This window comes from Lygodium microphyllum, chromosome 16 (genome assembly GCF_053477565.2).
Source record: "Lygodium microphyllum isolate KBCC chromosome 16, Lygodium_microphyllum_v1.1.10, whole genome shotgun sequence".
Classification (NCBI taxonomy): Eukaryota; Viridiplantae; Streptophyta; class Polypodiopsida; order Schizaeales; family Lygodiaceae; genus Lygodium; species Lygodium microphyllum.
In genome coordinates, this window is record NC_141150.1 from 87448600 (window position 1) to 87470925 (window position 22326).

Below are 22326 nucleotides of genomic sequence, written 5' to 3' on the forward strand. Positions count from 1 at the left end.
GTTGTGACATGTTACACCAGCTGGGCTTTGGTTGTCAGTTGGTGTCACTTGTGACCCTAGGACAATTAATTGGCCAATAAGTGTCAGTGGTGATACTAGGGACTAGGCATCAATTAATTAATTAATACCAATCTAAGGGTCAATTCAGGTTGGGGACCACTCTAGGTTGCAAATGGCCTAGCCAATTCAATTATGGATGGGTACATTTATTTTGGGTGGGTTCAGAAGGGTTGAAATAAATTTTATGGTTGGAAATTGCTGGAAAATAGAATTAGAACGTTGCCACTTGGCAAAAATACCCATGCAATTGAGGATAAAGGTTTTTTGGGCTGGGGAGAGCCATTTAGTGTTGGCATGCTATGAGAGAGAGAGAGAGAGAGAGAGAGAGAGAGAGAGTGTGTGTGTGTGCGTGTGACTAGCGGTCCAATTCTTTGCACAGAAATCAGTATTTGCTGCAGGCGACAGCCGATAGCAACCTGCAAATGAGGGAATTGGACAAGAGGGGAGTCCTTTGAGGTCTCTTGAAGATGATGACCAGCAAGAGAAATTTGATGACCAATTTAAAGATCGGTTGAGGACAGCAGTTGAAATGTTTGTGCAATTGGCAAATGATCCTTAGTTCATGGGCTTTTTGAACCCCTTAAAATAGGGCAGTAAAGGCAAGGAGAGAAAATAGTCTTCAAGAGCTTCAGGATAGCAAGATGCATGGAAGGAAGAGCCAATACAGTAGCATGATGTTCCAAATGTAGGTAGTGAGTAGAATCAAATGATACCGGTGGGGCAATTGATGCATATGCAAGGCCAACTTGGAAGTGTCAAATCCAATGCTTTTTTGGACAGCAGGGCATGCATGCAATGATGAGACAACTAGGATATTTTGGTGATAGCACGATTTTTCATACTATGGTTGGACAAGGGCCGCATATAGGAATGTATGACACAATTCGTGATGGTATGCGGCAACCAATGCATGGTGTGCAAGACCCAATGTATCCGGGTATGGCTGGTAATATGTATAACCCCATGTATAGCAATGTTGGCACGATGCAGCCTACTGTGTTTGGGACTCATTGTATTAATTATTGTCATGCAAATGCACTCTATAGTGCTGTTGGTCATGAGTAAAAATGCAGCTAGTAATGCATGCAATGTGTGGGATAATGTATCTTGATATGGCTGCTAGTATGCAAATTTCCATGCACAGTCATATTGCAATGCTCCAAAGTATGCAAACAAGATTGTTTCCCAATGCATTTGATGTCAAGTACACATAAGGGGCTGGTCAATTGGATGCAATGTTGCATATTGGTTAAGTTGGAATTGTAGCAATGTGAAAGTACAAAGGTCAATTATGTAGTGGCTTCTCGGATGTACTCAGTTTGCATTCAGGGTACTGTATGCTGGCAATATTTGTGCCATGAGAATCACTATTCAATGTATTAGTCATTGCAGTTGGTATGGAGATGGACATGGTTTTCATTGTAGCTCTAAAACTATACATTTGCATCACTATGCATTGCCATGCATGAGTTTATGATCATCAGAGATTGATTATTGATTGTTGGTTTTGAGTGATGATCATTAGTTATATCAATGGTTTTCAGTTGGTTCAATGAACAACAACATGATTAGTAAATGCCATTGATAGTTTCAGCCATGGTTTATGGTGAGTACATGCTCTATTATGGAAGTCAAAACAGTTGAGAAACATGAATTAATGATACATTCAATGGGTTTCCAACAACAGTTTTGGACTGATTTTTAGTTTTATGTAATGTTTTTGTTGGTTGAAAAATTTAAGCAAATTTTGGGCATATGGCATGGTTAGACATCAATGCCAATGTTATGATTATGATGCCTCATGGAACTTCCAACACAGTACACTTTTGCTTTGACATAATGCAGTGCAATTGAGGATGATTACAGGGATATCAAGGAGAAGGCTTGTCAAAGGATGTGAAATTTATGAAATGCTTCAATCTTGCTAGTAACATTTGATTAATTCAATAATCAAATGTGCAAGGTTGTAAGGCATTTGCAAGTTTGTAAGGCACATGTGATGCACATGGCAGTTATTTCATGGTAACAAACCAAATTGGCCATTAAGTGTTAGTAGTGACACTAGGGGCTAGGCATTAATTAATTAATGCCTGTCTTAAGGGTCAATTGAGTTTGGTGATCACTCCAAGTTGCAAATGGCCTAGTCCTTTTAATCATGGATGGGCACATTTGATTATTAGAGGGCTCCAGGAGGCATGTGATAGCAAAGAGATCCTCTCTAGGGATTGGTAATAGCATGGTTGATTAGGCGGTAGCATTTATGAGGCCTGGGTGTTAGCCTCTATCACTTTTAGTGTTGCCAGTTTGTCATCTCCTGTTAAAGTTTGACGGAGACCTTGCATTTTAGCATGCATTTCTCTTGTTTTAGGCCTTGGTCTTATGCCTGTCAGTTGGTTTCTATCTCTTGTTAGTCACACATTGTTCGGCATGCCATGACATTATTTATGGCAATTTTTTCTTCAATTGGATCATATTTATTGCAATCACATGGTCCTTTTCAGTTGGCAGGCTATATTTTTGGCCCATTTATGCAGGTCGGCTAGATATAGTTGATCCCCCCACACTTTGGCCATCATCTTTTGCAGGCTACTCCTTCGACTTTGGGCATACTCCTTTGTCTTCGATATTGCTGTTGTCATCATTTCAGCTAGATTTGATGCCCTTACAAATGCCTCGGGCTGTGTGCAGGGACTAATTAGTCCTTCTGTTTGTATTCAGCATTTATTACAGTTAGTGCAGATTTCTTTCTTCTTTCATCTTCTTGTTGTCTTCTTTTCTTTGTGTTTGAGTTCCTTCGTCCGTTGCGCACTCTCACATGGTATCATCGCCTTACGAGAGATCAAAAAGACAATTTCCATTGCGAAGCCCACGTCAGACTGCTAGGCAGCCTCCTCCAGATCTACGTTTGCTGGAACCAAGGCGACATCATCCAACTGCTTCCAACCTCCTCTCTGGCCTAGGCGTCAGTCCTTCTAACTAGGCGTCAACATATGGTTGACTGCTAGGCAGCCTCCTCCAGATCTACGTTTGCTGGAACCAAGGCGACATCATCCAACTGCTTCCGACCTCCTCTCTGGCCTAGGTGACAGTCCTTCTAACTAGGCGTCAACATATGGTTGCTAAACGTAGTTTTTCTCTACTTCTTCGATGTCTATTTTTTTACTTGGCAACAATCTTTGACTATAGGCGATAACATCTGGGTGCAAGCAACGACGACTGGGTGCAAGCGACATCTTTTTTTGTGCAGGTAGCCCATCTAGATCCTGACAATAGCCAACTTCCTCCTGTTTGGGTGCTGTTTGACTGTCAAACACATCCTTTTGGTTGATTGCAGGTTTTGAAGATGTCTCAACATGAGTTTTTCGGCTTTATTGACTCCAAGGATGAGGTCTCTCATCATTCCTTTGAGCGATGACGAGATTATTAGAGGTTTGAGTCCCTTATGTCGACTCCCCATTTGTGGAGCAACCCTCTCCTCCTCCCTCCCTTCATGTTTCTCATTAATCTTGGTCTACCGACCTTAAGATGCCCTTACACGGCACTCATTGAATACGTGTTCGTGCTTTATTCTTTGCCCAAAGAAGACAAGTTGGATGGTTTCTTTTTTTTCATCATAAAGTGTGGCTAATTATATTACTTTAGAAAAAACCTTGAATATAAAGAAGTGCTCATGCTCAACAGACCAAGCTGGAGCTGGTGAGAGTCACAGATACATCATATATACAAGCCTCTCAAGGCGGTATGGGGGGGATAGGGGCAAGAAACCATGGAGGGGGGGTGTATTGCCATCTGGGGCTGCCTGCCTGCATCACGAAGAACAGGTCTTGGCCGCCCCAAGTGCGCATGAAATGACCTCGGAGCTCGTGACGAGCCGTGGACTCGCCCTGCACCTGATCCCATCGGCCTTGAAGGGAGTGGATGATGGAGGTCCAGAGCTCTGCTAAGGTCGCCTGTACTGAAAGTCTCTCTCCGCCGAAAGCCACTTGACACCGCGCCTTCTAGATATGCCAACCAGTAAGACTCCCTATGATTTCCCATACCTCAGAGTGGTTTGCTGTGGGCTCCAGTACCTGGCGGATGGGTAGAGCCTCTAAACCCACCACTGCGCATGACCCTGCCTCGATAATGAATATTGTATCCTGTATCCTGGCCTCATATAGAAGGTGACGGCCCTGGCTGACCGCCTGTCAGGAAAAAGTACCCCAAGAGATACATCCAAGGCTGGGTGCTATGCGGCGCAGGATGCGGCATATTCCTCTCCACACGAGCTGTGCTGCCTCACACGACCAAAGGCAGTGCTTTGGGGTTTCCATAGACAGTTGTGTGCAGCACTTACAAACTCCCTCCTTCTGCATTTGGGCAAGCCAGCTTCCCACTGCCAAGCCTCCATGTGCTACTAGCCATAAAAAATACGATACCCTTCTCGGCCTCCAGCTATTGTGTATGGAAAGCCTCCTCTAGTTCCTTCTCTGTGAAGGGGGCTAGGAGGGAGCGTCCCATTTCCTCTGTGACGAGGGACTGGATGTTATCCCAAACCTGCTATCTACATCGCTGTCCTCTAGCTGAGGCTGTCTCCTGTTGGAAGAGGCGACTATAGTAATCGGTGGCAATCTCCATCACCTCGTCTGGGCTAGAACGGGTCCTCCCATACTGATCTCGGAGGCTACGCATCTGTTCTTTTGAGTTGCGAGGCTGGTGCACCTGAAAAAACTCCTTGCACATCGTGTCCCCCTTCCGTGCCCAGAAAGCTACTGAGGTATGGAAAGAGAACTCAGAGCGCCTATCCTCTAGGCCAGCAATGGCTACTCGCACTCGCACACGCACATCCTGTGCGTGGAGAGTGGGATCCCCTAGTGCCTCCTGTAATAATCTCTGCATGGCTGCAAGGTCCCGCCGGAGTACTCTCTCCTCCTCCCAGCTCTGCTGCCTTGGCCTGTATGGCTGCCTCTTGGCAGATTCTGCTCGACTCAGCTAGGGGCTCTGTAACCTCCTTTGCGATCTGGCCCCTCTTGTTCCACTCTTTGGTCCAAATCTGCTCTATCTGTCTCGTCACCTTCTCCCTCCTGTAGATCGAGTCAGGGATCCGACAAGATCGTGTATCTAGGGCAGATGCTGGGGGATCTAGTGTTAGGAGACCAGGCAATGATTGGACAACGTGGTGCCCACCAACTGCCCAATTTGGTCTCCCCGAGAGCCTCCCCACTCTCCCACATAAAACCTGTCCAACCGCTGTAGCAGGACTCCACCTAGCTGCCTGTATTCCCAAGAGAAGTCCAGCAACCTCTCCCTCCTGTGGAAGGCAGGGTCTGGTCTCTTTAGGCATCGTGTGCTCCTATTGCCAGTAGAAACACCTCCCATGCCTCCTGCTCCTCCCCAGCCATGCCCTGGTAGTTTCTCCCTCTGCCCTGTTGGTCCTCCAAAGCCTCTAGGTTGTTGAAGTCTCCTCCAACAATCGAGGAGTCCACCTCTGGGAGTTCTTCCGCGATCTCCACCCAGAACCTACTGATCCATAGCACCCTCCCTGCCACTATCGTCCCATGGTCTCGAACACAAGCGGTAAGACTCGGACCAATAGAGGTGCACACGCCTCCACTCTTACCGTGGGTACCTATGGCATGCTCCCAGTAAGTGTGCGAGCTGCCTGGGAGTATCTTCCCTACCCGCTGGGCCTGGGTGGGGGGGTGAGCTTGTGTTCCTGTAGAAGTAAGATGTCGATCCGTCTGGCGAGGGTAGGCTGCAACTCCTGCCGAACAATCAATTTCCTGGAACCACGTGCCCCACTGTAGTGGAGGTTATTCACATTCCAGGATGCAAGGTGTAAACTCATGGGAAAACCTGTGACTGCCCGAACAAGCATCTGTTTGGTGTGGAGGCTGCTGATGACGAGGAGGAGCTATGAGGCATGCAGGTACGCTTTGCCGCCAGTCTGGACGGTGAGCTCCATTCCCCCATGGTGGTCCTCGGTCGGACCATAGGGGTGATCAAAGTTCCAGGTGGTACTATCAATGCGTCTATCAGCCAAGCTGAGAGTCGAGACTCTGTGCATTGGTAGAAACGAGCTGCTGTGCCAGGGGCCCCTCGATCACATCCCTCGGAGCCCTCCACTGTGGAGGGGCTCGAAAGATAATGCTCAGGTGAGGGACCTCGACACTAGCCCACCAGTTAATGTCCATCATGCAACCAGGCCACTGCTGTGCAAACAATGCTAGTTCTTCTTCTCCCATCCACTGGGAGGTGTGGTCCGCCACCTGACTCTTCAACTCTTCCTCTATTTGTGCGTCATCCACTCCCCTGAGTGAGAGGACTGAATAAAAAAAGCATAGTTTGGTCCATTCGGTGGTGCTAGTAGATGGACCTTGCCCCTCCTTGACTTACGAACCACGAAGATCCCCACCTCTAGAGGTAGTGGGAACTCTCTGCGCTCCGCAACTCTCAAGTAGGACCATGGGCCACTGCGGAAGAACTCTTATGGCAACAGGTGTGCCTGTCTCGGGAAAGTGTGACGGGCGGCAGGGGTGGATGAGCTGGTGGCTGTATGGGAGGGGGAGGACTGCTGGTGCGAAGAGAATGTAGGCGCGTGTGGCTCATCACCTCCTGTGGGAGGGGGGGTGGTGGGTCTGGGGGCGATCGCCTGAAACAGGTACGGATAGGGGGGGGGGGGGTGCTCGGTACGGGAGGTGGTGGAGGGGAGGATATCAAGGAATGGTGGGATGGATGGAAGTACATGGCGGGTGTGGGAGGGGGCTGGTAGTCTTGGAAGTGGGGGGCTATGGGCCAAGGTCAGTTGGGGGAGGCATAGGATGTGGAGGGCGGTGGGTGTGGGGGCTGTGGGAACTTAGGAGAGGTAGTCTGTGGCGCGGGTGGTGGATGTGGGGGGTTGCGGTCTTGCCGGGTGGGGCGGGCTGTGGAGTGCTCTGCTGAGGGGGCGTCACACGCCCTTCTACTCCCTGCTGTTGAGGCTGGGTCTGAGATGCTGGCTGCGGCCCTCCCTGCCATCTCCCTCTCTGTCATCTCTGGACCCGTGTGAAGTCATTAGTGTCCTTGGCTCCGAAACGCGTGCAACCTGCTGCTTGATGCCCAAAGTCGTGGCAGCGCAGACACTGCCTTGGCTGCCCCGTCACAATGACTTGCTGCCTAAAGGAGTGCCCTACCGCCTCAATCTCTAGGAACTGTGGGATATTCTTGACCTCTTTCACTGCCACCCGTACCTTTGGGACTCCTGCAGCTGTCACTGCATGGGTGAAAGACGCAGGAAGGATAGTGCTGAAGAGCCGACCAAAATCTTCCACCAATTGGTGATACTCTATTGCCAGGCCGGGGAAAAGAAGGGTGACCGGGTGTCGGAGAAACCTATTGTGGAGTGCAAACGCCTCCACAGTAAAGCCGTTGTACCAAGGGACTATGTATATGACCCCCCTTCGTGGACGCATATGGTGAACTGGCGAGTAACTCGCGAGCTGCGTCCGTTAAACTGAGCTGGACCATGAAGATCCCTTGGCCCATTAGGACCGCCTCCACGATTTGCGCTGTGCCGATGTGCAGCGTGGAGTGAAGCCAGTCCCAAAGCTGGGCCCTGGTTGGGGAATGTCCTACTATGTGACCATAAATCGCTGTTTCCTTTAGCTCCAGCTCCTTAGCTCGGATGGTTAAGAGTTGCTCCTCAGAGAGGATGACGCGTAAGGTGTTTGACTTCGGGACACTCACTGAGTGCGCCAACGTCTAACCGGAGGTTTCCATTGTGCGTCCCTTCTGCGAGGACTACCAATCACGTCGCGGTGCTCCCTGAGGGGGGGAAGTTTCTGCAGATCAAGGGAGCAACTTGGAGAGTGGGGGATCAATGGCGAAGGGAGAGACCGCTTCTGTTTTGACACATTGCGGACGGAGGCAACGCGCCTGTTCTAGCTCATTTTTGGGTCTAAGTTGGATGGTTTCAACTATTCTTGATGGTCCTATAAGGTGGAGTGTATTCTTGACACCTTCAACCTTTGGGAGTTTATCTCTCCCTATTCCCTAACTCGTGGAAGGTCCCGCACATGGGTCATCGATGGTTCGTGTAGCCCTTTGGGATGGGCTCAACTCTTGAGCCCGATCTTTATGAGTTTACAAGATTTTGTCTTCGTTCACGTTTGCAGATTGAAGACCGTGGCAGAGGTGTGGAAGAAGCTTGCGTCTCTTTACTTTCAGAAGATGTTTGCCACAGGATTTGCTTAGAGAAGAAGCTTCAGATACTTGGCGTTGATGACTCCCCTTCTATTAAGGATCACATCAACAAACTGGAGGATATGTAGGACGAGCTTGTGTCTCTTAGGAGGATTCTTCGGAGGATATGGCCATGATTCTATCAACTCAACTACCATCTCCTAAGTATGATGTCTTCTACACCAGTCTTTTGACTTCGAGGACCCGAGATACGCTTCTTTTGGAGGAGCTTTCACTGCTTGTCTTGGAGCATAATGAGCATCTTAGAGAGATGGGGACTAGTGGATTTGGCTCTACAAAGGCTTTTACTGCAAGTTCTGGGGGTGGGAAGAAGAAGGCGAAGCCATAGGCTAAGAAGTTGGAGGACAAGAAGGATGATTCCAAGGATGAGAAGAAGCCCAAGTACCCACATTGTGGGAAGGGCACTTATCCTAAGGAGACATGCTGGTAGAAGTACCCCCATTTGAAGCCTAAGGAGGTCTCTAGGGATTCAAAGGCTACACCCACTTCCACTTAGTTTGTCTTTGTATACTTGTTTGAGGTGGAGGATACAACTTTTGATTCTTCTTTTGAGAAGAAGCCTTGGTTCGTGGATAGTGGGGCCTCGACTTCAGGATATGTGAACTAGAGGGGATCTATCACCGTTAGTGACAACTCTTCAGTCCTTGTACTTGGAGTGGGGACCATACATAGACGGGTGATTGAATCCCCAAAAGTAGGACCAAGCGAAGAACACAATTGAAAAGCCTGACGTAGCAAGGACCGACACTATCAGGGAAGTGGATCTACCTGACCTCATCAACCTAATGGACAAGCATCGGCTACATGTGCAAAGTGAGGAATCCATATCAAATAGAACACACATGCACCCAAGAATCTATGCACCTCTGATACATTCGTGCATACATCTTGCATTCTATCAATCCCATCTATTTTTGCTGGTGATGGTCTTCGCCCATACATATGCCCAACAATCAAAACCTCCTCAACTCCAAAGACAGACTTTTGTCCAGAAAGAGTTAAATGCACCTCTTTTAGACGTGTAACAGGCCCAATGATCTCAGTTTCTTAATAGCCCGTTTCATAGATATGCGTTCAGCCCTACACATAGCTTCCATAGGCTTAAACCAACATGAACTGCTTGCTGTAAACTGAGAATTACCAATAGTAAATACATGTTTCATTTCATCAAGAGGCGAGTACACCCTCTGAACAGCACTACTGTAGCCCCGCATTACAGCAGTGCTTAATGAAAATCCAGGTCTTTGAATTCCCTTGCATTTGGAACCAAAGGAGACTCTCGAAGCGTATCATGATTACTAGGATGATTAACACAAACGGTAAGAAATTGGTCTGCTTTCCTCCCATCTTTGCTTCTGACTCTTGCATAAGCAGATCCATCATCAAGCACAGGGATTACTCAGTTCCTTGAGACGCCTCTTGGCCCACGCTGGTTAGCCAGGTTACAAGCTCGGCAGGACAGTTCACTCTATGTGAACTATGCTCTTATGTCTCAGATTCTTGAAGACCATGAGCCTACTATAGTTGATGAGACACTTGCATAGGATGTTTGGCGTAGTGCTATGTAGGCTGAGCTTGATTCTATTGAGTAGAGTCAAACTTCGGAGTTGATTCCTCATTCGAAGAGGTAGAAGGTGATTGGTGTGAAGTGGGTCTTCAAGACCAAGTATCGTGTAGATGGGACCTTGGACAAGCATAAGGCATGGCTTGTTGCGAAGGGATTCTGTCACGGGGACATGAAATTTTGAGATGCTTTAGTCCTGTCCATAACATTTTAATTAAGTTATTAATCAAACGTGCAAGGTTATTTAGCACATGTGATGCACATGGCAGTTATTTCATAGTAATAGGCCAAGGATCCCGAGGTTGCAATGGATGTTAAGGACAAAAGTTGTGATAAGTTATGTCAATTGGGATTTGGTGGTTAGTTGGTGTCGTTTTTGACCCTAGGACAGTTGTTTGGCCAATAAGTGTCAGTGGTGACAATAGGGACTAGCATCAATTAATTGATTAATGCTAGTCTAAGGGCCAACAAAGGTTGGGACTACTCCAGTTTGCAAATGGCCCATCCAATTTATTATGGATGGGCACATTTAATTTAGGTAGGGTTAGAAGGACTTAAATTAAATTTCAGAATTATTTATTCTGAAAATCAATTTAATGGCTGCATAATGCTAGAAAATGGGTTTAGAAGTCTACCACTTGGCAAAAATGCTCATGCAATTAAGAAAACGTTTTTGGGGACTGGGTGTCAGCCATTCAGTCAATTTTCAGCTGGAGAGACAGAGACAGAGACACACACAGAGAGAGAGAGAGAGAGAGAGAGAGAGAGAGAGGTTACGAAAAAAAAAGAGAAGGTTGTTGGTCAGAATTTGCTGTTGTGCAGACATTCAGGAGGCTGCCAACTGCTGTAGGAGACCTTGGTGATGCAGGTGAAAGCATTTATGATGCCTACAAATGCAGGTGACAGTAGTTGGGCAGTTCCCTTGTTCCCTTGGCAGTAGGTGATAGCAATTTGGGCTGATCAGAGCAGGCAGCCATCAATTTCAGCTATTTCCCGCGTGTAAATCAGAAATTTCTCTCCTCTAGCATTCTCTCACCTTGTCCAATCCATCCTTAGGAGATCTCAGCTTATCTCAGCCATTTGAAGTAGATCTTCTCTAGATCTAGTGGACAATAGAGAAAATTCTGCCATAAACCCTAAGCAGAAATTAGGGTTTGGCAGCCACCTTGGGTCTTATGCCATCAGTAGAAGGTATCGTACACTGAAATCAGCACCTACAATTTGTAGTGTTGACAAGGATTTCAGATGCCAAGCCATCCAGTGTAAATTTGGGGCAGCATTTGGCCGGTTGGAGTCCAATTTAGAGCAAGTCCTGGGTGAAAATCAAGGGGCAAATCGCCCAATTTGTTTGCTGATTGTTGGACCAACAAGGGGCTTTTGGATTAGCCAAGGAGATTGTGAAATCTCAGCTTGTAATCAATCCATTGGCAATTTGAAGTTAAAGAAATATCGAAAGGGGTGGCAGTTTTGGGGCCAATAGGGTGTCTGTTGTCCAAGAATTTTGAAGGTAAAGTGTGCATTTCAATTAATGTTTATTTGTTGATTGCTGTAATTAAGTGCTTCATTAGGGAATTACCTCCCTCTCCAAGAAGGAAGACTGGTTTCACATACTCCTAGAGGGCAGGTTTGGATTATTTTGAGACTTTTGCACTGACGGCTCGGATGTGGACTATTCAAGCTATCTTGACTTTGGCCGCACGTCACTACTAGCCCTTGTATCAGATGGATGTGAAATCGGCTTTTCTGAAAGGTGTCTTGGAGGGGGAGATTTATATCTCACAACCTATTGGTTTTCTTGTGCAGGGGAAGGAGGACCATGTTTACATGTTGTGGAAGGTCCTCTATGGCCTGAAGCATGCTCCTAGGGCTTGGTATCAGTGGATTGATCACTTCTTCTAGGATAGTGGCTTCCATCGATGGGATCATGACCCTAGCCTTTATTTCAAGGTTGCAGAGGACAGGTGCTTCTCATCATCTTGTATGTTGATGACCTCATCATTACGGGGAGTGACACACATGGGGTTGATTGTACTCCATAGATACTGGGCTAGGAGTTTGACATATCCTATACTTCTTACTTGGCTTGGAGATCTATGAGATGACACAGGGCATTTTTATCTCCTGGCACAAGTATATCTCCAAGCTTCTTTTGGAGTTTATGGCGGAGTGTAGGCCTATTTCTTACCCGCATGGACCTAGAGTCCAAGCTTTTGCCAGTAGGAGATCTCCTTAGTGATGCCACCCATTACAGAGAAGGAACTTGAACACAAAGAAAAGAAGACAACAGGAAGATAGAGGAATAAAAAATTTTCATTGACTGTAATAAATGTTGAATACAAACAGGACTGATCAGTCCCTGCACACAGCCTAAGGTGTTGGTGAGGGCACCAAATCTGTATGAAAATGATGATGGCAGCACCAGCACCAAAGATGGAGGAGCATTCTTTGGGAGGAGCAACCTGCAACAAATGATGGCCAATTGTGGGGGGATCAGCTATAAATAGCTGAAATCCCCCACATCTGGCCAACTTGCATAAATGGGCCAAAAATATGGGCAACCAGCTCGAAAGGACCATAGGACTGCAATAAATGCAATTTGACTGCAAAAAAAAAAGTCATGGCTTGCCAGACAGAGTGTGACTAACAAGAGATAGAAAACGAAGAAGCAGCTTACTGTGGTTCTTTCATCTACAAAGGTTGAGTACTGTGCCCTTTCTACAATTGTGGAGGCAGTTTCACTCCATCGCTTGTTGGCGGAGATTGGCTTTCTACAGATAGGACCTACGGGTCTGTGCGTGGACAACTAGAGTGCCCTTGCTTTGGCAAAGAAACCGATGTTTCATGCTTGCATGAAGCACATTGAGGTTCAGTATCACTTTGTTCGAGAGTGGATTGTTGATTCTGAGTTTAACGGTGGCCTATTGTCCTAATAAGGACAATGCGTCGGATCTCTTCGTGAAGCCTTTACCCAAGGCTTCTATGCTTCATCACATGAGATTGTTGGATCTTTAAACACTTTTAGGATCTGAGAGGGGGTGTTAGCTTGCCACTTTTAGTGTTGTCAGTCTTTCATCTCCCGGTTATGAGCTCTTGTTAGAGTCTAACGGATACATGCGAGCTTTGGCATTTTAGCATGTATTTCTCTTGTTGTAGGCCCTATTTTTATGTTTGTTAGATTCTCTCACCTTCTCTAACTTGTGCTCAATCATTCTCAACATTTCTTGGCCATTCACAGCAGATCTCAGCCAAATTTGGTGGACAGCAAGGAGAATTCTGCTATAGACCCTAAATTTCTCCAGAATGGTTTAGCAGCCAGTGGGCACCTTGGAACCCGTGCCATTAGTCAAGGGCATTGTACATTGAAATCAACACCTGAAATTCTAGGAATTGTTAGTGATTTTAGATGCCAGGTTATCCATTGTGAATTTGGGGCAACATTTGGCCAATTGGGGTTCCATTAAAGCAAGTCTTGGGTGAAAATCAAGGGGCAATTGGCCCAAATTGCTTGCTGATCAATTGTACAAGAAGGGGCTTTTGGATTAGTAGAGGAGATTGTGAGCTCTTAGATTGTACTTAATCCATTAGCAATTCAAGTTAAAGAAATACCGAAAGGGGTGTGAGAGTTTTGGGGCCGATAGGGTGTATAATATCCAGGATTGTTAAGGTGAAGTGTGCATTTTAGTTTATGCTTTTTTACTAATTGCTGTAATTAAGTGCTTGACCAAATCCATGTGGATTCTATGAGGTTGTGCTTTTTTTCTACTTTGGCACGGGATCTCCTTCTCAATAAGAAGCCCCTTTTCTTTGATAAACAGTAGGTGCATATCGTCTCATTGCGTCTAATGGCAGATTTCCAATGTTTACTCAAGGAGGCATGCTAGTATGGGTGGAAATGGAGAGTTCCATGGTTGTTTACTGGGCCCTTCTCAAGGATGCAGTGGTTGCAGTAGGCCATGTGTTGGCACCCCCAAGTCTCAAGGCACCCAACTGCAATTGACTGTGCATGCTGTGGGATGCCACCAGAAAGCGACCCAATTGGTTGTGCCTCAACACCCGTTGTGAAAAGACTAACCTCAATGCTATGATGACATCATATAGCTCCAATGTGATTATCTGTGGACCTTGGGATTTATTGCTTACTGAAGCCTTTGACGATTTCAGGATCAGTGCCTGATTTGGATGGAGTGTCTTACTCCCTGTATGGAACCAGAATCTCAAACTAGACACAACCAAAATTATATCATGGCCTATAAATTTACAGTGCTTCTTTGTGTGGTGGATGGGAGCATATTTTCCTGATGTTCTTGGGTCAGAGATTGGATAGAGGACTATAGAATTGAGTTACCTGCTGTGTAAAGAAGTGGCTAGCCACATCATTTTTTCTTTGTTTTGTTGCTAAAAATATCTTATTGAAGAGGGGATACCCCATACTGGTCATAGCAGCCAGAAACATTAGAAACATTTAGAAATGAAATGTTAGAAACACGTTTCGTAAGTTTCTTTCAAGAGGGGGTAAATAAGAAATGTGGGTTTTTATAAAAACATTTTGATGGTTTTAACTAGGGAAAGAAGTTTTATATACCTCTATGGAGCTTTCTCTTAAACAAAGAAAGGCCAACTGAGCCTAAGTGATAATACATGAGAGTCAATTGAGAATAATACATTAACATCCATGATTTGTTATTGATTTACTTCAAAGTTAGTCTTTGGACAAGCTATATTATGGTTCATACCTCAATTATTATGAGTTGTACATATCACACAAAGAAAATTGAAATAAACATAAACATATTAATAGCTCATGTACAATATGGAATGGGTCAGTTGCAACATCGTGATTCTGATTCCAAAACAAATTGACAATAATCCAGGATGAATCATAATACTCATAGATAACTCATGAGACTAAAGCCATACAATAATCAACAACTCTCGAGACAAGAATAGATACTAGAGTGGCAAAGTCAATAACTTAATCCCAAAGAAAGTCTTTTATCCAAAATCTTGGAGCACTCACGAGTCACTATTCCAATTCAATATCAACATCATGTTTAACATTCCCCGACAGTTTTTGTCAAAAAAGCCAAGAAAAAGACTTTTCATGTTTTGTACTATCAGAAGTGTTTCTTACTTAAAGAAATGTCTTGTAAGTTTTAACTTTTAAACTCAAAGAAATGCGTTTCTTTGCTGCTATGATACTGCTTGTATTTATGTTTACACTTTCGGTGATAATTAGGGTAAGCTGTGCCAATATTTCCTTCCATTGTACAGTAAGATAAATTGAGTTTGCCTACTGCTAGCAGCTGTGTATTAAATGATAATGGATCTATTTGATGCTAGTAGAATCAAATCAGCATAACTGCCAAACCTGTTTCAGAACCCTGAAATGTGAAACGAGTGTATCTGTTTACTTAAATATGCAGTATGTATTTGTATTATGTAATTTATGAAATACTGTTGTGGTTCCGGTTTCAGTCAGAGCAGTTCAGTCCTGAAATGTGTTGTTTTGAAACGCGGTGTTTCAGAGTGAAACATTTAAGGGATGAGATGACTCAAATAAAAAACACTTTCTCAAGTCACATTCACCACATCCATGATGCATGCTCATTTGCATATTTAATCTAATCAATTTTTAACTAGCATAACAATGCAGAAATCCAGACATGCTATTTTGATCTCAGCAGCTTATTAAACGTATGTAATGCTGAAGGACACAAGCAGGAATGTCAGCTGCTGCAGAAAGCATCACCGAATCCTTAAGAAGAGCAAGACAAATGATGGTACAGGTCAGTTGCAAAATCTGATGTTGGAAAATTACTGCACTCTGAAATGTTCGAATTAGAGTCCTAAGGTCTGGCTAATGAAGTATGCTTCTAATGCAGGAGCTGGAAAGAGGTGCCAATACTCTTGCCGTGCTAGGTGTGCCCCCAATCTCTTTTTCAGTTTTAAGGTGTATGTTGAATGCACTGGAAGGGTCAATATGGGCTTGTTTATGATTATTTTTAGTTTGTTCAACATGCTTCTTTTTTGAACACTTATTTTGATGGACTTTCGCTCATGTACATTAATGACCTGTTTCTTGACTAGACGATTCTAACACGACACTGAGAAAAGCTGATTCGGAGTACAAAGGTCAGCGTTCTTTATTAACTACTACCAGAGGCTTGTTATCAGTTATGGGGCGACAAGATGTTCTTGACCGGTGAGAGTTCATGTTTTTTCCCCTTAAAAATAATTTGTTCTTACTTTGGTCAATTGCGCCCCAAAGCATTTGTATTACACTCTTAAAGACCAAAAGATTGCTTGATACTGCACTTAACACTCCAGCCAAATGTAGATTCCTTTCATCAGGGGGGGGTTGGTTGGTTGGTTGGTTGATTGGTGGGTGGGTGTTGCGGTGGTGTGGGATTGTGTATGGGGGTTGGAGGGGCGCTCAAAATCAGCACAGGGAGATACCATGAAGCCTATGGGCAATTGCAATGGTTACCAATGTGAATGTTCAAATTGCCTTTGTTGAACTCATTTAAGTTAGGATTGCAAAAGACTTGTGTGACTAAACTGCCACCAGATGGCAGCATCATGCATCTAGAAAGCAAGAGCCATTGACTATTTAGGAGCCCCCTATGGCATACAATTTGTTTAAATTGAGCATTAGAAACATTTATAGTTGATGATAGACAAGTGCTCTCACTTCTACAGGCCGGATGAAGATATGCACTTTACATGCATTATAAACCTCTAGGGCACACAAGGCATTCTTATGTCCTCATGCAACATGGTTGCATCCATATGTGTATAACATTTTAATACGTTGTATCTTTTGCCTAAACTTGGTGGCTCCCTAATGTTGACACTTTATTTTAGCACATAATTAGCCTCAATTTGCCCCAGATTGCCAAATTCACCCTGAACTAACACAGTATAAACATAACTTGATATATATTTATTGCTCATTACCTTGTCCCTTGACTCAACCACATGGATAGATTTGAGATAAGAAAATCAAAAGTATTGCTCGTACGAGGCTGTCGTGCTTTGTCCTTGTATGAGATGTCTTCTTCCATTTGGATCTACTAGTATACTGTACAATCAACAAATGCTTGGGTTTTAGAAAAGGATTCTCTCATTAGCCTATTCCTTGACTGAATCAAATGGACAGACTCAAGACAAAATCTTAATTGCTTTTAATTTGTTGTTGACTAGAAAGAATGACTTTGTTACTCTTTGTATGTATCCTTTTGCAGGATAATCTTAATCGCTGGATTCATTTTATTTTGCATTGTGGTCTCATATGTTTTCAATCAACGCATTGGTGTCTACAAACTGTCCAAGAGTAAATCCAGCACAAGTGGTTCTACCGCTACACCTACAATAAGCAAGTCTACTCCTGTGAACTCTGTGGAAAATAGAAAATTAGAGTCCCAACAGGAGAATTGCAAATCCATACAAGGGCAATCACTAGATATTTGTCATTCTGAAAATGTAATTGGGGTAAAACCAATTCTTGAGGTGGAACTTTAAGCTTTATTAATAAGGGTTGGTACAAAATGTTTTCTTGGTCGGACTCTTTTTGTGTGTGTGGAGAGAGAGAGAGAGAGAGAGAGAGAGAGAGAGAGAGAGTATTATCATCTATGGCAATTTTTATTTCGGTGGTTTTATTTAATGCTTATGGGTAGTCAAAGGTTATTCATACTTCCCAATTTTGTATAGTAACTTTTTGAGCCTAGTTTCTCTTGACGCTTTGCATCAGTGTTCGCGGTGCTTTGCATGAGTATTCTCAAAGCTTTTTTAACTTTGAACTTTTGTGAGAGCTCAAAGGTACGTGAGCCATAATTATACAGTTTTTGCAACATGCCAATTACCTTATGCAATGTTTGCTATATCTTGTATAATTATATAATTACCTTATGCAATCGTGTGCAATTGTGGAACATTGTGAGGTCTCTTGGCTCCTCCTTGACCACATTTAGAACATTGCGCTATTGTGGAGTGCAATAGGCCTTAGGATTGCCCAAAGATGCTAACCGCTTGATAGCTCTACCTATGCATAGCCATGCATGGAGTATGACTCCTTGCTCATATGCCCTATGACAATAGTTTGGGCTTATTGGTGAACTTATCAGCGATAAGCTATTTAAAAAAATTCAATCCATACAATGCAAGAAGGATGCCTACATGAACCACGGCCATGATCAATACAGGGGCTGCTGAAAGAATAGCAGAAACTGTCAAAAGAGAATGCCATAGCCCAAGATGTGGGATTCCGAAAGAATTCTCGCAGGTGGCAAGGCAGTTTACTCCTTTTTGCAGGTGAAATACATGTTAGTGTCATGTGAGAATGGGTGTGCACATGGAAACATGAGGAAAAGCTTTTAAGGAAGAGGGAATGAAGAAGTCCATGAATACCCCAACCATGAAGAGCAAGACTGTGGAATGTGGACTCCGCTTCCTTTACATCGATGCTCCTGTTGTTGAACCAAAAGGAAATGTTGACATTCTTGTAGGCTTATGACATGAAGGGCTTCATGTTCCACTTCTTCACGGAGCCTTTCCTACGCCTGAGCGATTCACCACGTGAGAGGGGTCGCCTCGATTTCGTGATTGTCGTCCAAACTTAGAGAGAGGAAGGGCTTATAGCCTAAGATATCAAAGGATAGAGAGAGAGAGAGAGAGAGAGAGAGAGAGAGAGAGAGAGAAGGGATTGAGTTGGGCGCATTTGAGCTCCCAATTACCTACTATCAACTCCATGAGAGGGGCGCAGTGTGCATTGCTCGATCACGAGACACACAAAGAGAGAGAGAGAGAGAGAAAGAGAGACCCTAGTTAGCCTTTTTGGCGGGTGGCCTCATTTTCGAGTGTTTACACATACATACATACATGCATGCATGCATATACGCTTCACACATGGGCACTCCGTACGAATGGTGGGCAGGAGGCTCTCCAAAGGGCTCCTTGCGTTTGGCGGGGGCACTTTGCCCACACCTTTCCTTAACTTATAGTATAGATATAGATTCTCCTTTGTCAGCTGGAAGGGAGTCTTAACTTAAAGATTTTAAACCTTTGCTCTCTCTCTCTCTCTCTCTCTCTAACATGCATGCACATGTGCACATGCACACATTTGCATCATTGTCTCATAGGTTCTCAACCAGAGCATAATTAATATTAATCCAAGATTACACACAGAATTAAAAAGTACGCAATTCATGACTTTTATGAAAGGTAGAAAATTAGAGGTGAAAATAGGGAAACAACAAAGCATATGAATCCATACATACACACAAATTGTTTGGGTTAGTTATACATTAATATGGGATAGTTCATGTGGATCAAATGCATAGAGAAAGACTAAATTGATTTGCACTTGTAGGGTAGTTAAACTTCACTTTGTCAGATGTCCTCCTGCATCAAGGATAGCGTGTGCGCATTGGAAATCGTTAGCTAGTCTTTTCATGCTCAACTCAAAGTTGGGCAAGAAGTAATTGTCAATATGATTTCCTACATTTTCCTTTTCTCCCTTGGACATAGATGTCTTCAAATGAGTTGCTGCAATCTAATAGATGGGAGGAATGAATCCAATACATTTTTCATTGTTGAGACTCAACATCTCCAAACTTGTTAGTATAGTTCGATGATACAATTGGATTTACTCGTGGCTTGTGAATATAGGCTAAACATTTATATGATGATACAACGGTCTTGAAAGAACAGAAAATGAAATGATATATTAGCATTTGCAAAAGTCCAAAATGACCTATGAGACCATGAGTTACAATCATTTGTATGATGATACAATTGTCTAGGAAGAACAGTAAACTCGTTTGAAGACATCTATATACATATTAGCTCCAAATTATAGCTTAGACTACATTTGAAGAATGAATCCAATACATTTTTCATTGTTTTGAGACCAAACATATCCAGACAGTTGGATTTACTTCTATTATTCTTGTTAATATTTTTATATTGTTAGTAGCTCTAGATTATAACCTAGACTCGAGGAACGAATCCAATACAATTTTCATTGTTTCAACTAAATGCTTTTATTTATTGTTCTTTGCAGATATTTGTATCATCATTATATATATCATTTCATTATATATATATATATATATATATATATATATATATATATATATATATATATATATATCTATCTATCTATCTATCTATCTATCTATCTATCTATCTATCTATCTATCTATCTATCTATCTATCTATCTATCTATCTATCTATCTATCTATCTATCTATCTATCTATCTATCTATCTATCTATCTATCTATCTATCTATCTATCTATCTATCTATCTATCTATCTATCTATCTATCTATCTATCTATCTATCTATCTATCTATCTATCTATCTATCTATCTATCTATCTATCTATCTATCTATCTATCTATCTATCTATCTATCTATCTCTCTCTCTCTCTCTCTCTCTCTCTCTCTCTCTCTCTCTCTCTCTCTCTCTCTCTCTCTCTCTCTCTCTCTCTCTCTCTCTCTCTCTCTCTCTCTCTCTCTCTCTCTCTCTCTCTCTCTCTCTCTCTCTCTCTCTCTCTCTCTCTCTCTCTCTCTCTCTCTCTCTCTCTCTCTCTCTCTCTCTCTCTCTCTCTCTCTCTCTCTCTCTCTCTCTCTCTCTCTCTCTCTCAAGTAAACAGACTTAAATAGCCCCCACGTGTGTATTTTGAAGTTTGATTCCAATTATCTTACATGCATGAGGAATGGGTTTTCTTATTAGGCCATCTAGCTATATGTTATCATATTCATCATAACCGTGAGATAAGATATAGCTAATATAATTTAGCTAATGCATTGAATAGGAACCATTCTTAACTTGTAAGACAAAAGTATATCTCTTCAATAAATGTGTGAATGAGATGAAATCTTGAACTTATTCAAATAAAAGATCCTCATAGGTAGACAAATGATGCTTAATGAGAACTAATAACCTCACTCTAAACACAAAGGAAACATCTTATTGCATAAAGTATGTGATAACAATTCCTTGGCGTCCTTGAAATACTAGATCAATGGCATGTTCAAGAGCACATATCTTATTCATTAGATTTAGAAAAAACAAGCCTAGTCGAATAAACATTATGAACAAAACAAAGATGCTGAAGAAGGCCTTATGGATGATAGAATTACTAATCACACTAATGACCTTAGGTTTTGAATCCAACGAGACTATTGAGGAAGTGGACATCATGTTTTCCAAGCATTTGCACAACTAAGATTGTGGATTTCAACCCCTCATGCAAGAGTAAAAGAGGTCTAATAATGGAAGCAGAGAGTAAAAAGCAATATAACATTTTTTTGTGTAGTATATCTAAAATGAAAAGGATTCCTTATTTCCTAAGGAATTCGTGATTCTTTATAGAGAATCTTATGATCATACATTAGATTATTAGAAAGGGAGCATAATACTTCCCAATCCAAGTTCAATGATCAATAACACTTCATGATGGCTCAAAGTTGCCTCTACTGGACCTAGATCATTATCAGCCAAATTCAATCTATGCCTAAATAATTCATTTTACTGAATGTATATTTCCTTGAGAAGATTGTTGGTAGAAGACAATTGGATACAATGCTTAGTAGAGCATAGACCCCCAAAAGTTAGCTTTGTTAGAAACTCTTTGTGAATGATGATAATCCATTAATGGCTTGCTTACAATAACATGTATGAAACACATCTCTTAGATGATGAGATTGTCTTAGATGTATGGTCTCATCCTCATTTAAGACACCTAGAATAACACTTCGAATGTATCTTTCCCATTTACTCTTATCATATCCATTGTGTTATACAAAACTAGAGTTTTGAAGAATGGGGGAAGAGTGGGATATTTGTTAGTATCATTGTCCCACATCCATAACTTTTGTATGACCATGAACTGCCAATGAACCATAGGCCATCAAGCTCAATCACCTCATAAGCTTCTACAAGAATGTATATGCTATCTAATGGTCAATGGAAAACTCAAGCATAGTGCTTTCTCACCACAATCAATTGCCTATTTGCTGGTGGCAGAATGTTTCCTACTTGATTACTTGTTGTCCCTTAATAGACCTCTAGCTACCCAAAGAACCACAGTGTCTTGACTCTATCGTCAAGTTGATGTAGATCTATCGCAATTACCTTCTTCTTATTAAGAGTTGCTATTTCATGAAAAGGCAAGATTTAAAGTAAAATGATTTCAAAAGTTAAAAAATTTGATCTTTAATGTAAAGTGAAGTGCAAAACTTCAAAAAGAAATTGCAAGAACTAAGGCTTACAGTGCAACCATTTTAAAAGAACCTTCAAAACTTAAAGAAGAAGGTTCAAAACCTAAACTTCATAAAAGTGTTAGTGCAAAAAATGCTCAAATTTGTGCAATCTAATTTTAAAAATCTCCAAAACTTTGAGAAAAAGGTTGTTATATTTGAATGTTTTTTGTTAGCACTATTCAAGAGCATCAAACTACACTTTGCATGTTTCAC

General features: G+C 42.8%; 1 protein-coding gene across 1 annotated transcript in view; it reads left to right on the top strand.

Moving 5' to 3' along the window:
• ATSEC20 (Sec20 family protein) overlaps positions 1-17406 on the top strand; it is a 58631-nt gene extending 41225 nt beyond the window's left edge. The window contains exons 5-8 of the mRNA XM_087696068.1: positions 15555-15630; positions 15727-15763; positions 15932-16046; positions 17089-17406. Coding sequence (XP_087552194.1) covers positions 15555-15630; positions 15727-15763; positions 15932-16046; positions 17089-17365 — 505 coding nt within the window. The 3' untranslated portion in view covers positions 17366-17406. The remainder of the gene's footprint in view (positions 1-15554; positions 15631-15726; positions 15764-15931; positions 16047-17088) is intronic.
• The last annotated feature ends 4920 nt before the right edge of the window (positions 17407-22326 follow it).